Source organism: Apteryx rowi, unplaced genomic scaffold, assembly GCF_003343035.1.
Source record: "Apteryx rowi isolate R43461 unplaced genomic scaffold, aptRow1 scaffold_1319, whole genome shotgun sequence".
Classification (NCBI taxonomy): Eukaryota; Metazoa; Chordata; class Aves; order Apterygiformes; family Apterygidae; genus Apteryx; species Apteryx rowi.
In genome coordinates, this window is record NW_020447552.1 from 44,383 (window position 1) to 60,100 (window position 15,718).

General features: G+C 37.1%; 1 protein-coding gene across 1 annotated transcript; it reads left to right on the plus strand.

The window, feature by feature from the left end:
- Positions 1-313: 313 nt before the first annotated feature.
- On the plus strand, positions 314-15,328 carry LOC112961391 (3-hydroxyisobutyrate dehydrogenase, mitochondrial-like). The gene is made up of 5 exons (XM_026056506.1): positions 314-338; positions 1,105-1,238; positions 1,810-1,886; positions 9,004-9,160; positions 14,318-15,328. The coding sequence occupies exons 1-5, from the start codon at positions 314-316 to the stop codon at positions 14,474-14,476; spliced, it is 552 nt and encodes a 183-aa protein (XP_025912291.1). The 3' UTR covers positions 14,477-15,328.
- The last annotated feature ends 390 nt before the right edge of the window (positions 15,329-15,718 follow it).

A 15,718-nucleotide genomic window follows, 5' to 3' on the forward strand; every position in this document is an offset into this window, starting at 1 on the left:
AGTAGGCCATTATCTGCAGCTGTACATTCTAATAGGCCAAGGTTTGATGCAAAGCATAGAAAACTTATAGTGGCTATGCTTCTTGCTGAACTGAAAAATAGTGAGGAATCTGAGGCGCTCATTGGGTTGGGCCAAATTTTCCTTGTAGTTCTGCCTATTAAATCTGTTGGAGATGAGAAGGTTAAGGTATGCCAGTAATTCATAATAGAATTAGGTTTTTTTTAAGGAGGGAGCATTTTATGTAGGTGCTAAACATCCCATGAAAAGTATTGCTATTTTTGCACTTAGTAATTGTATAATCAAAGACTACGGAATGTGCTTACGGACCCTTGATAAAGGTAGGATAGACTTATAGGAATAAAACTGGGAATAGTGTGTGCATGTGTGTGTGAATCCTTTTTTACAGTAATTTTGGATAGTTCTCTACGGGGGTATGTGTTAAGTCTATGCATAGGAAACTAACTGAAAGGTTCTTGAATTAGGAATAAATTTGCTTCAGATTAGAAACATCATAAACTTCAAATGCAGAGATTCAGAAGGCAAGCACTTGGTTTTGCATGACTGTATTTTTCAGATGTTCCATTATGTGAAAATAAGCAAGTACTGATAAAGATCAGACTAAGTTTGGAGAAGCTGATAAAAGCAGAGTTAATGTTGAGCAACAGTCTGTCAGTAGTGATATGTGGAGAGTAGTTTAACAAAACAGAAGTTTTATTTAGTAATTTGGATACAGTGAATTTTATGGGACACAAGGTTGCAGGAAGGGTTGATTCTTTCTCCGTATGAAACTATAAAAGTGGTATTGCCATCTTTCTGTAAGTCTTGTGAATTGTTGTGTTATGGTATTCCTGAGGTTACATCCTTCCCTACCAGAAATTCTATAGTAGGTGGTTTTACCTTCATTGAATGTTCAAGAGTTAAGATCTTTGATCCTGTAAGTGCTGGGATTATATACTTACTTTACATAGTAATAATAGACTTTGAGGGGATTCATCATAGGTGAAGTACTGAGCACACAAATTTTACATCATCAGAATCTTATTGATGAGTTTCTTACATTTCTTAAAAAATATTGGTATTAAATCCAATGTTGTCTTGATTCAGGCGTTGGAGCTGCTCGAGCTGGAAACCTTACTTTCATGGTTGGTGGAGTGGAACAAGAATTTGATGCTGCCAAGGAGTTACTGACGTGTATGGGTTCTAATGTGGTCTACTGTGGAGAGGTTGGAACCGGACAGGTAATGCTTGCTGAGGACTTAGCAGTTATCTCAGTCTTTCTTTTTTGTTCCTTTATTTGTCTTTCATGAAACCCATTTTTTATTCCAGAACTAAATGCACTGTATTATCTCTTCTTCTTTGTTTGCTCATTCTTCAACCATGCGTATATAAAATATTCTCCTAGCACTGTTCTCCAGCATGTTATATAGCTTAGCACCAAAACATCTGAACTGGTCCTTCCCCAGATTGACTTGTTAAGATTATACTTCTTAGAGGATACAGATTTTAATTTTGTTTCTTCCAAATTTAGTATTCCTGTATGATCTGAAGAGCAAAAAGTCCCTACAATGCAATGTATACTAACTGAGCTACTGTACTAAGAAAAAAAGTATTTCCTAATATCTGAACGAACCATAGGTCAGCTTTCATTGACTTTTTACTATTGCAGATTTGTACTTACTGGTGTTACTTTTAGAAAAGAGCTGTCTGAACATAATTGATCATAGCTATTGTGGGCCTAGTTAAAAAAGATGCCTACATGTTAGCTCTATCAAAACTCAGAAACTGATTGACTATTTAACTTATTTGCAGGCTGCAAAGATCTGCAATAACATGCTCTTGGCCATCAGTATGATTGGAACTGCTGAGGCTATGAATCTGGGAATCAGGTTTGTTTGATTTTTGTATTGGGTTGAAGGGTTTTTTCTTTTCTGTGTTAACAGTTTTTGTATTTTACAGTTGAATTTTCCTGAGACAACAATGATTAGATGGCATAGATAAAATTTGGCTAGAAATTCTCTTGTAAAAGCCTTTAATACACTAAAGGGATTATTTAACTAAGGCAGGACTCTTGAGAACAGGAATAGTCTCTTGTAATGGCTGTATAGATCATTGCGTTCTGCATCTCAAGTTAAGAGTTTATTTGTTCTGTTACAGTGCAGTGTACAATAATGTTTATCTTAAATTCTAAACATGCAGAGATAATATAGAGATACCTTTTTGTTTGGATTCTAAGCTAATGTACGTTGTATTTTGAATATTATACTCCCTTACGGCTCCGGTTGGCTTTGTTTGCCTTTGTTAAATTGTTCCCAGATATGTTGTAAAGTAACACTTTTAACATGGTGTGCATGTCAAATCAGCATTAAAGCATAAAAAAGACATGTGCCTTTCTGTTGGACCTAACTGCTGTGGTTTGTCCTAATTGACAGAACTCTTCCTTTGTCAAAAAGTCAAGAGTATGTTCCATTGCACTCCTTCCGTTTCTTTTCTAGAAGGTGATGCATCTGACTTGTAAGTGGCAGCATATTCAAACAAAGTGATTTTTCTTCTCCAATTGAAACCTGTTTCTTTTGCTGTGGTCTTTGAAATTTTGTTTCGTGTTCCAATGGAGTGCATGCAAATACCAGTTCAGCTTCACAGTATTTGAACCTTGTTAAATTCTCTTAGGCAGACCTAAAGCACTTGCAAGCTTATACACAAAGAAGTCCTGTGTTTGAAGAGATTGTCTTGCAATTACATATCTTTTAAGGGCTCTTCGTGCATTATTCATCTGCCCAAGTCACATCCTTATGATTGGCCTGCTAAAACTACAGATATTCTATATATTTATCAACTGGGCTCTAGACCGTGTGCTCCTATGGATTTGATACACTATAAAAACAGCAAGAAGGCATCAAATGCTTAACTAAATAAAAAAGAACGCCTACATGTGCACACATACACAAAGCAGTGTAATGGATTCACATTTTCTCCTAATTACCATATCAAGATGCAGTTGTTTTATTGAATTGCCCTTGTCTCAGATGTTAGACTATCTTGACCTATTAAGTTGTCATGTTGTAATTGAGATAAAAGAGGAATTTGCTTTGCATCAGTGCTAATTGGTTTATCAATATCCTGTACCATTTACATTTTAAAATTGAGTGTCTGTAAGATAGTGAAGCATATCTGTATCAAGCCATAATAAAACCAGTAGCATTGTATACAACTATTGTAATCCAGTGTGGTGTAAAGCTTGCAGCAGGGTCTGGTTTAGGTCATGGCTCCCTTAAYAGAGCATATGCAACTGATTCTTCATTATATTTTTATCCACATATGTAAGGATGATTATGGTTAAACTTAAAAATAGAATAAAATCAAAAGGTTTAGAGCATATATTCTGGGCATATAAAGTTTTTGCAAAATAAATTGGTATCTGCAGCCACTGTAGCTTGAAAAGGTTTAGATTATTCATATTTCATTTTTTCCTTTTCCAGTTTAAATTTTGACTGACTTTGTATTTAGCATTTGTGAGCAAAAACGGAAGTGACAATGTATGAACCTTCTACCCCACAGTCATGGTAATCAAGAAGGAACTGTAGTTATTGTAAAGAAACCTGCTAATTGTAACCTGGATGTTATGAAGAGCAGAATCTCATTTAGTCCAAAACTGCATGGAGTTTAAGATATAAGCAGTAATTCAAAGCCTTAGAAGTAATTTAGAACCTTTGCATTGATTTTAATGTGCTGTGACTTAAATCCTGGAGAAAATGATTTAATAATTAACTTTTAATAATTAATAACTGTAACTCGTACATTAGAAATCAGTACACACCCAGAATGGAAAGTTCTTTTCTAGTTATAAGAAGAAATCATTTTCTCATTAAGTTTTGCCTTATTAGTAATTTGATTAGGTTTTTATTCATGTCTAAAATGGTCAAAAAGTTAACATAATGTAGTAATAACTATTATACTCAAAGTAGTGTTTGAACAGTGGTTCTTTTGGTACACAAACTCAAAGGATGGTTTGACTGCCAAGATTGGAGAGAGTAGGAAACAACTTGATTCATTAGATTGATGCATATCTGGTAAAGAAAGTCTGACGCTGACCTGATAATGAGTAAAGGATGCTGGAAATCTAAAAAAAGTCATCATAAAAATGGTGGAATTTGGACATAGTCTTAACTTCTAGATAGAATATAAAATGTCCTCATGTCATGCATTGTATACATCTGCTACATCATTTAAATCTTGAGTTTTTACAGACTTTGAATAATTCAAAAACTATCGTTGTCTGTGAACTAGACATGAGTAGAAAGTCATATTACAGTGCCTTGCAGAAACCAACATGTGCTCTGCTTAAATATTTGAAGCAATGTGATGTTAGATTCTATTTATGAACTACTACTTCTCTAGTATTTTTACAAACCATGCAGCCTAAATTTTCATTTTCTGAAGCAGAGAGGTACTGTTTCATTCACTTCAGATTTTTAAATGGCGTCTCCTATTGTTTTATTTCTTTTTTTATTTGATATAATAGATTTTTTTTCAAACTTCAGCCTAAGTAGCTAATAGAACACAAGGAGGAGGCAGAAAACTGGCATCAGTGAGCAAAAATTCCACATTAAACTCACAGAAAAATAGTCAACAATCCTATGCGATTGTTGTGTTTGCGTTCTATTTGCTTTTGCGCTTTACTATAACATCATCATCATTTACTAATGATATCCACTTTCACCGGAAGTACTTGGGTTTAGATTCCATAACTGTAATTTAGAAAAAATGCCAGCCCGAGTTCTGACAATTGAAATGGTTATCTTTTGGGGTTTTTTTCATGAATTTCGTAGTGCTTTGTGAATGTTGCTACTAAAAGCTATTGAAGGTGTGGCAGACATTCTCAAAATGAGTTTACATTTTCTTATGTATATTTTTTTCCAGCTTGGTAGTGCAACTTGTCAATAGGAAAAAAAATCTACTGAGTAGATTCTGTTCTTTGTTTTTATTGATAAAGTGCATATTGCAAAATGCTGTAGTGAATTAGTATGCCAGACAAATACACAGAGTGCATCTAAACTTCACTAATGAGAAATAAAAACATTTATTGATACTGTCTGCAACCACAGATTGTTTTTCTTTTTGCTCATCATCTCAATGTCAGTAAGCCTTACTGAGCTCTGAGTTTCACAGTAACAATGCCCAGTACTAGCAAGAGAAAGCTTGGAAACTAACTACTGCTGATACCTCATTTATGTTTAGGTCAGATAGAAGTTGCTGCCTGTCAGACAGTCGGCAGTCCCTTCTGAGACTGCCTGCACAGACTGAGGGAAGGGATTATGTGGTGCCATGAGATAGGACAAGATTGTTTAATATGGTTGGGATACAAAGAACCAGGATAGAAATAAGAGGTTTATGCCAGTAGCCTTGGTGTAAAATCACTTTTGTACTTCTATCAGCAGAGAAAGTCTCCTGTCTACTAGGAGGGACTGCAGTAGCTCCCAGAATTGCGTCAAAAGCTGCAAATACTGCTCTTCTCTAAGCAATTCTGCTGTACATCAGTTTGTGCCTGCTTGCTTTTGTGGATATATAAAGTGGAAAGACAATAAAAGAACTTTGTCCTCTGATGCTAAGTCCAACTGTAGTTTCAGTCTCTAGATTTAGTTTCTGTGAGCAACCCTGAGCTGTAGATGAAAGATGTTAGCAGAAATGCTAGTCTACAGTGTAGAGAGGGCCCTGTGCTGCAGTCTGAAGGATGATTAGCCCTGAGCACATCCTCATTGCAAATTTTTTGAAAAAATGCCTCAATAAAGAGTACCGTGGCTCTGTTGTCTTCACCATAGAGCTATTCCTAAGTCTTGTGAAGGTTGGTAATGACACTTGAAAGCACTTACCTCATTTAAAACGCTAATGGTAAAGTTACTTTTAGCTTTGGTAAAAAGGTCCTAAGGTTCTGCTTGAATACCTATTTGCAGCTTCGAATGGTATTTAGCCAAAACACCTTGAGCTGGAAATCTTTCAACAGTTAGCTACTTCAGTTGTTACCCCTTAAAATAAGATTGGCAAGTAACTTTTTTGTGAGACGCCATTTCAACTTTTCTCTCTGTTCCAGACAGAGCTCTTGGAGGAGTGTGCGAAAATTTCCATACATTACTTTATCAAAACTCAGCAAAACTTGAGTTTTGAGCAGTGGCTTGAAATGTTCCTATTTTGAGCATTTTTTGGTGTGTCTTGCTTAGTTTCTGCTTTCCTGTTCAGTTCGTTAGGGATATTATTGAAGAAGCATTAATTTGAGGCAGCAATTGTTTTTGTGCTCCATTATAAGTACAATTAATACATGGACTCCTTTTCTGTTTGTAAGGGAGAAGAACATTTTTGGTAATTGTAAATTCACATGCGCATGCACATGCTTCTGCCACATCCAATGGCAAGTTGTTAAGGGGACTGGCAGACTGTCATCATTTTGATAGCTTGAGCCGTATATCTCTTGAACAGCAATGGAGCTCTTATGCAGAAAGTATCATATGTTCCCAGCCAATTTACAGGGAAACAGCAATAACATTTTATCATGGTTGAGAGCCCAGTAGCTGCTTCCTATTAAACTTGCCCTTTCAGATACCTGTCTTGGATTAATTTGTTGATTTCAAATGGAAACTCAGTCTTCTCCACTGAAGCATGACTTTCTAGGATAGACTCTCGCTGAATGACAATTACTGTATATTCTAGCTGGTTTCAGACCATTACAAGCTTTGGGCACAGTGGAAGACAGAGGACTTCTTCAGTAACTGATTTTAATATATGTCTAATTTTAACTGTCAGTTATATATGCACCAGTGAATGAATCCTCGGAAAGATGAAATGCAAAGCACTTCTAACTTGCTCCTATTAATGATACACTTGCTGCAAAGGAGAAAAAAAATAGGTTCAGGTCTCCTAAAGAGAATCTGCATGGTGTTTAAGAGCACCGAAGTTTGAAAAAGCAGGGATTTAAACTGACACCATCTTCCTATTTCTTTCCCTAGAGCAAAAATATGCTAGATCTAGTGCAGACAATATTTTACATATCTGTCTAACTTACATATATCTTTTAAAGTATATTTTCACAGGGAGGTAGCTGTAACACTGTCAGAAGAGTGTTCTCTGGGAKGGTTATATGCATTTTGAAATAATAACCTCACTGTCTTGTGGTATAAATGCTACTCACAGCAGTAATTAGGGCCCTCTGCATGCAGCTAGATATGGCAAAAGCAAGTGCTGCGCTGCTAAAAATACTGTTCTGGATGTAACAACATCCAACAACAATAAGGAAACAATCCAACCGAAAGATTTGTTTTGGCCAAAAAAAAACAGCCTCTGTGTTCAAAAGCTCGGTTGTTGTCTGTTCCCAATATGCTTTTTGTATAGCAGCAATAAAAGCACGTTTATTCAGAGTGCTTCTTGATGAAGACTTTGCACTATGTAAGATAAAAGTGTGATTAAAATACTATGGAAACATATTGGAGGTGGGAAATATATGTGTGTATATATGCATGTATGTATTTAATGGCAATTGAAAGCATTCAGTTGAGACGGTGTTGGAAAAAAATGGGGAGGAGAGTAAAGCTCAATCGCATTCAGGCCAGTGGGGGACTTTCCACTGACTTCCAGTGGCTTTTGCAGCCAGCCATAAATAAGACTGCACAACAGTAATGTTAAAAAGCTACCTTTGTGGTACAAAAAGTGATTTTACTTTGCATTGGGAGGGAGAATTGCAGAGACATGTCATTGTGGGAGCAAGAACCATACTATAGGGCCCACTGCATTAAAAATAATTTTTCAAATCTGGAACGCGTATTAGAAGAAACAGTTATAAATTTTAGCAACTATTCCATTGGTAATGAGCTTTACTTGCCTACAAATTAAAACCTTGAGTGCTACGAAGCCTGGAAGTGGTGTTAGGATCCTTATGGCTATGCATTACTGTTGCAGAAAATCTTAGGTAAGAGCTAATATAGTGTTGATTTATATAGTGGTTAAAGCTCAGTTAGAATTGTTTTTGTTCTTTGATTGCTATTGGAGATAATTACCTTGCATTCTTTTTTGTGGTGAATATAACTCAACATTTTTGAAGAGCTCATGTAAACTGCTGCTGCCACTCGTTGGTATAAATGCAATTAGTATAAAATTACACTTGCACCTTAGTATCAGCATAAATGTGAATCCATAAGAGGGTTAATTTTCTATAATGTTGAAGTACCTTTAGGGTCCACATTGAGCAGCAGTTTATGCCATCAGCTCTGTGATAGAACAAATGATATTTCTCCTCGGACAAGCTTTGTTTTATCAGGATCAGTAACCTTATCAGCAGTTGACCCAGAACTATAATGTATGTTTGTGAATAAATAGCATATGTCACAGTGCAAGGCAGACTTGTTTCATAAGCAAGAGTTCATAATGAAGATTTAATAAAAACAAAGCAAAGAATATGCAGATGTGTACAATGGTAATATTTTTTGAAAAGAGTAACATTTGTGGTCACTTCTTATTGTTAGTGCAGGATTGTTTTGCATTACCTTGCTTAAGTTAAAAATGCATTAATGCGCACGTATAAACACATCAYACAGGTATTTTCACACTCCCCCACTTGCTTTTGAATTCTTTTCTTTGTCCAGCTTCAGAGAATATAGTTTTGATATGAAGAACAAGTATGTGCTCTAGTAGGTGGCAGAACAGAGAATGCCTTTCAGTAATTGGCATACAAGAGAACTGCTGCTCTCAGAGGACCTTTATTTTGCTTGCACTTTCAAAATTGCTAGGTGAAGGGGCTTTGCTTAGTATAAAAGGAACAAGCTCTGAAATCCTAGTGCTTAAATGGTAATTGATGTTCTTTAATTTAAAATAGAGCATCCCCACCCCCAATATCAATACTCTGTCATTTTTCATGACTTATAATAAAGGGAGAGAAATAGCAGTAGGGTCCTAAGATATAAAACAAGTCACCCATGTCTTGTGCATTTTGACATTAACGCTTCTCTTCTTGACCTTTGGCAGATTAGGGCTTGACCCAAAGCTGCTGGCCAAAATCCTAAATATGAGCTCAGGCCGATGCTGGTCAAGTGACACGTACAATCCTGTTCCGGGAGTGATGGAAGGAGTACCATCTGCTAATAATTATCAAGGTGGCTTTGGAGCAACACTCATGGCTAAGGTACATAACACTTGTATGTAAAGTTACAGTTGCTTCTTGCTGGGCTTCTAGCAAACATCCTTCTCAGTGAAAATTTATGATTACAGGGAAATGAATGTGCATAAGCAGAAGGGGCCCCAACCTATTATTGTAGCTCTGAATTACTGAGTAGCCTAAGGGGCTTTACCTCAATCTCCAGCCTCTTCCTAGCTACTATTACTGCAGAGCCACTCAGTGAGGTTACACTCACTTTGAGTACTGACTTAACCCAGGAGCACCTGTTCCTGAGAGGCTTGTGTGTATGGCAAATATTCTGCAAGCCATTTAGGTGCTTTTCACATGACTTCTGTAGAATACAGGAGCCTAAACTCAAGACAGCAATTCAGGAGAATCCTGCTGACCTAATTAGCTGCAAAGGATGGCATAGGCACCTAAGATTTTCAGCCCGATCTCTTTCAGATACCTTAAACTGTGGTACTGGACATGCCCTGCAGCATCCCACTCTTTGCTGAGCCAACTGCTTCAGTGCTTGTCTTTCTGCCTAAGGCCATTTTGAATGCAGAAAACAGCTTTCAAATCAGTACCTCCTGTTGACTCCAGTTTTCTGGGGTCCCTGCACCAAATTGTGATTGCTCTTGAATTGTCTTTGTTGGTGGCAGCAGTGCTTCTTATGAGTAAAAACTTAGTAATCTAAATCTCTTGTCTATGAAGTGAGAGATCTGGGTTTTAGGTCCTTCTCAGCCTGAGGAAGTTGTAACCTACAGCTGTCTCATCCCAGGAGAGTGCTCTTAGTGCCACGCTCTTGACTGTTCTAGGAAAAGTACTGTCCTGGGTCACTCTGTGGTCAGGAAAGCAAAACTCTTAGAGGCCAGAGGAGAGTAGGCAAGGAGGTCAGGGCTCTGCATCCTACTGAACAGGACACGCAGCTGGAGGAAGGAGTCATAGGACTCTGACTCTTGAACTACTTCTGCTTTTAGCACAGTGATTGCCTAAGGTAAATTACAAAAACAGTCCTGGAAGAGATTTCCCATCTAAGCACGTAAGTGCAGGAAACCATTTCACACTTTGAATATCAGTTTTGTGGGGATACTGTCCTGAAGGAGGCATTTAAGTTCATATAGGACAGGATTTTAGACCTACTAGTTTGTGAGTGTTCCCAACTGGCTTGGCATTCTGGCCATTTTCAGTAAGTTTCACTTTCATTTAAGTCCAGTGACTTAACTGTTCCCATGTACAGTGTGAACAGAAATTAAATTAAGCACTTCATACTAAAAAGAGCATTCTTATCCAGGTTTGATCTCTGCTCTATTTCAGTGCAAATTTTTACAGCGCTGGAGTCCCTGTGGTGCAGTGCCTGCCTGCTGTTAAAACAACTAATGCTCCCACAGTTTCTCAGTTAATTTATGTCAGTTGGTGTATTTGCACTGACTTCAGTAGAATTAGCCAAATTCTGTCAGTCCAAGGAATTTGGTCCAGAGTTTTCCATGTGATAGAACCAAAAAATTTCACTAATGCTACATGACTCAAGACCCTCTAAGGTTGGCCTGCTACATGTCTATGCACTAACTGCAAGGAGCTTTCATTTCTTTGAGGGATGGGTTATAAAGCAACAATTTTTACTTCATGTTCATTATAGAGGGAGAAGGGAACACGCTTTAAAATACTGGTTTATAAAATGCAGGAGGTTATCGTTTGGGTTTGCCAGAGCTATTGATTAGAGATAAGCAACCTGATCTTTGGCACTACCTCAAAGCCCTTTTTCCATCTTGTGTGCTCTTTTTGGAATCTGTTCTGCCTGTCATGCCCTGTTTCACAGTGTATTCTCTGTTTGTGTAATTCATAGCTGTTGCTCTTTTCCAGAATAATCTCATAATATTAATTGGGTGGAGGCATGTATTTCCCTCCCTCCCTTTTAAATTTCCCAGTAAAGGATTGTTGTCTTTTGTCTTACTTCTGAGAGGGACTTTCATATTCTCTGAAAGCTGCTTTGAAAGATCTTCCTTTCATTTGAGGAAGAGCAGCCTGTTGAAGCAGCTTGTGCCTGTTGAAACTGCCAGCTTTTAGTTATAAAGTATCAGGGATGACTAAGAAAAGAGTTCCTTAGAGATGTTTATAATTGTGGTTCACCTCTTCTGGCTATGCCTCTCCTTCCACTAGACTCCAGATAGTGGTAGACTGCCTTCTTTAAGCTTGAATCCTCAACAAGAAGGAAAGGCAATAGTTTCCTCTCGTGTCTCTTGAACATTGCTGTGTTATTCCGTACAGAGGGAAGATTGCTTGAGTAAGTAGCCAAGACAGAGCTGTTCATGTTCAGGGTATTATTGGGTGCAGTGGTAACTTATTTTAAGACATGGTTCATTATTTTGTAGAAAGGCTTTTGCTATTATCCCTTTCATCTTGGTATGCAATATATCATGTAGTTTGTGAATTGTTTGAGTTGGTGGCTTCTTTTCTGAGAAATACAAAACACGCTTTTGTCATTCAAGAAAAAAAATGTATTCAGAGGAGAGCTAGGTACAATCCTGAGGTAGAGAAGAGCCACAATGAAAACATCTAAGAGTGGCTCAGTAACACAGTCATTAAACAGTAACTTAACTTTAGGTTACTGTTCAGATATCAGATGTGGTAGAAGTTGAAGTGGATCTCTCAAACAAACCCAGAGGATCCCAATTTTAGGTGTTTGGGAGAGAAAACTGTGTCAGACACCTCCTAAAATCTCTTCAGTCTTGAAATCTGATCTTGAAACCTAGAATTTAGCTTAATATGAAAACTGCTCTGAAGATTTTGCATTAAAAAAGTGTGATATTACCTCTTACCATCTTTGTATCAGAGGCATTGCAGGCCAGAAGTCCCATCTTGCATTTACAGCACAGTCTTCTTTGAATCCTTAGAAGAACTAGATTGAGATCATACTATTCTTGACTCTTGTCAAGGAAGCATTTGAGTTTTATTATGAATGACAGAACTTAATTTAGATCAACTGCAAAATAGGTTTAAGTAACTAGGTATTTTCATAGAGAACGATTTTTTTTTTCTTTTTTTAAGCACTTTGGCAACTGTTTCCCAAAAGATAGTCTTTTTCCACCATTCTAGTCTGAGAAAAAGTGGTTAGAGTAGTCAGTACAGTGAGACATCTGGAAGATGTCAGTTCCGAGAGGAAGAGAGAACCAGTAAGATACGGTCTGATTTTTACCTTTCCAAAAAGGTCAGCAAAAGGCAAATTTCGGTCAGAACTGTTTTGTACTGCTTCACTCAAGAAATCTCCAGCATCAAAAGAAAAGGTGCAGAATGCTTCACAACTTGAAGCTAAAGCTAAGCTTTATTTATATTTTCTATTTTTTTTTCTTCAAAGCTCCAGTTTATAGGATGGAAGGAAAAAAGCCTTCCTGCACTTTGGAGTCAAGAGTACTTGTCCATTTAATTACTACAATGTTGTCTGATATTTCAACCATCTTGGAGCCGGGGTCTCATTATTAAAGTGAACAGACTTGCTTTATGAAATTCTACCTGTGGTAGCAGTCTTCAGAATTTTCAGGGATTGCTTCTGTGATTTCCCCTTCAGAGAGAAAAATAGATCAGCACTATGAAAATCAACCCCCTTTGCAAGTTTGGAGTAGGATGATTTTGCCATTTGACTATTCCGTAACATGAATTAAGTTTTGTTGAGTAAAATGGACATCATGGCAGCAGATTTCACAAAGAAGGTTTATAAGAGGCTAGGAATATGTCATGGAATACCTTACTGTAAAGTTAGGTTAACATAACTATTCCTAGATTTCTCAGGTCATGAGTCTTTCAATAGAATTGCTACACATGAAGCAGGTGAAGAGTATCTTGGATTCTGTGGCGTCTGATGTGTATGTTTTTCCCATTTTCCTAAATCTTGAAGCCATTCAAGGGTAATAGGAAGAGTAACTGTAATTCTGATTTGTATCAGAGTGACCTTTATAGAGCCGATTTACAGATCGAAGTGACATTTAGAGAGTGGAGTAAGATCGTGAATTTTCTTGTGCTAATTCAAATCCAGATGCACAGAGAGTAAAGACCTGTCTTGTAAGTCGTCCCTGAGGAGCTGAAGGTTCTCTCAGCAGTACTACAGTCTCTCAGATCTTCTGTATCAAAGATTTGTTACAGGAGGAAAAAAAACTCTGCAATTCTATATACAGTCCTGGGTGGACAGCAAATCTAGGTGCTTTCTAGTGACACTTGAGAGGTTCTTCTGCAACTTTCTTGAAATGTAATGCTCAAAACTGTGTGCTCTTCTCTAGGTAGGCCTTATAAAGGCAAACTTGAGTGCAGGGATTACTTTCATACTTAAACAATAGATCTGTTTATATATCCGGACCCATGTTAGCTTTTCTTTCTCTGATTGTCTCTGTCTCTGGTTCAACTTAGGATTCAAGACATCCTCCAGCCTAGCTCACAATTCTTTTTGCAGCATGCGTGCAGCCAATTATTTCTAGCCAACTATAGCTAGCTATAGTATGTGGTACTTGCCTTTATTAAGTTGTGTAGTGTTTATTTCATATTATAGCGCTAGTTGGCCAAGGACTCTTGGAGGATAGGTTCCAAATTCTTCTTCTTGGCAAGCTTACCTCTTTTTATGCCCCAAACGTAGTGTCTGAAGATGCAGTAGTAGTACTCTCTGTATTCTTTTATCTTCAGTCATTAAAGCAAATTTGGAATTGTAGCAAACCCAGGAGAGTCCCCTAGGAAATCCTTTAATACATTCTTCCACTTAGACTGTGAACCATTCGTATTCACAAAGTGGCCTATGCCTATCAGTTTTCCATTAATCACATAGTCACATTAAAGTAAATGTGCATACAGTAAGTGGCTTCAATTTTGTTGATGTTTACAGATTGTGTAGTGATCTGGAATCTTAAAATTCCTCAGATCCTGAAGGAGGGTTGTCTGCCTTACAGAGCTGTGTTTTTCTGTTGAGTAACATTGAGTTGCTTTTTTAAAAATGAAAAATTAAACAAGGCTCCCTTCTTCCTGGATTGGAATTTTAAGGCTGGAGTATTGTGTTTGTTGGCAGCAGACTTCTCTTTACAATGGAAGCCAAATAACCTATAATATGTACATAGCTATTTACATCCTTGTTGTTTCTTCCCTAACTTTTTTTCCTTCCCTTCTTCCTCTCTGCCCTCTTTCTCCCTCTTCCCCTTCCCCCAGGATCTTGGCTTGGCCCAGATTTCTGCCACCAACACGAAGACACCAGTCCCTTTGGGATCCCAGGCACATCAGATCTACAGGATGATGTGTGCAAAAGGCTATGCCCTGAAAGACTTCTCAGCTGTGTTCCAGTTTTTACGCGAGGAGGAAACCTTGTGAGCTGCCCTTCAGCAATGGATGAAGCAATGGATGATAACAAAACACATTTTTTTGTTCTTATCCTTATAGCTCGTTTGAGAAGTATGTGGATTTAATCAAATACTGTGCATCATGATTCCATACAGACTAGTCATCCTTGGTCATTTAGATCACAGCAAACTCCAGGATTTTTTCATCAGTTCTTGAAAAAGCAAGTCAGGGGAAGGGGTTGTTTGGCAGTTAGCCAGACAGGGATTTCCTTTTTTTAAGAACCATCAAAGGTTTTTCACTAAAGGCAATAAATAAAGTAAATATTTTTTTTATTAAATACTTGATTGTTTGCATATAAAATAACTGACATTATGGCTACAAACTTAAGAGAATCTTGAATAGTAAGGGGAAGATATATAGTGATTTAATGATATATATAGTGGTTTATTAAAATTAAAAGTGAATTCTTTACAGAAAAAGGGAAGATCTGTTCAATGAAGAAACACAGCTTGAGATGTTTTTTTCTTTTCCTTGGACCTGCTAACTTTGGGTTGATCAGTAGTGAATTTTTCCTGGGATTCAGGCTGCAGATTTAAGTTTATAGGCATACGTAACTAAGTGGAATGCTGTTACAGCATGTTTAACTGAGAGACTTAGTTAACATAATATGTGTGTCCCTCTTGTAAAGCTCCATTATTGTATTTTGCTAACCCAATTTTATATTTTCTTCCTGTATTCTGTCACGCATTTTCAGAACTCAAGAATGGCGCCTACTAGAAGTTCTAACAGAGGGTATATTTGCTATAGGTAATTATTGCAGTATTATAAACCTAAGGAAACCCCATTATTTTGAAAAGAAATAAAAATCTATACTGGTAAATACTTGCTATACGATTATTTGCTTTTTGTTTTGGTGCACTCTTGTAAACACACAATTAAATACAAGCTTGTACTAATTTTTTTTTTTTTATTATTTGCTTGGTTTTCTACAGATTGTCTTGCAAAAGCAAGGTCTTGAAGAGCTCTTATTGTGAAATGAATAAGGTAATATATTTGCATATACATTTCGTTAACCAAATGGTCACCAACTCCTTGAACTCACAAGTGTACAGATGCACACTTAGCTTTATGAAGATAAGTACTCCCATTGATTTCACTGGAACTACTGTCATTCACACTTATTTGCGGGATCTGGGGCTTAATGGTCATTTATGCATTTTACATTCCTATTTTTTGGAATTTTGGTTGTATGACAGCACATTTTATATATGC

Coding starts and splice junctions, on each gene's coding strand:
- LOC112961391 (XM_026056506.1), top strand. CDS start 314: ATGTGCTTACGGACCCTTGATAAAG. Junction 339..1,104: donor CTTACGGACCCTTGATAAAG/GTAGGATAGACT, acceptor GTCTTGATTCAG/GCGTTGGAGCTGCTCGAGCT. Junction 9,161..14,317: donor GAGCAACACTCATGGCTAAG/GTACATAACACT, acceptor CCCTTCCCCCAG/GATCTTGGCTTGGCCCAGAT.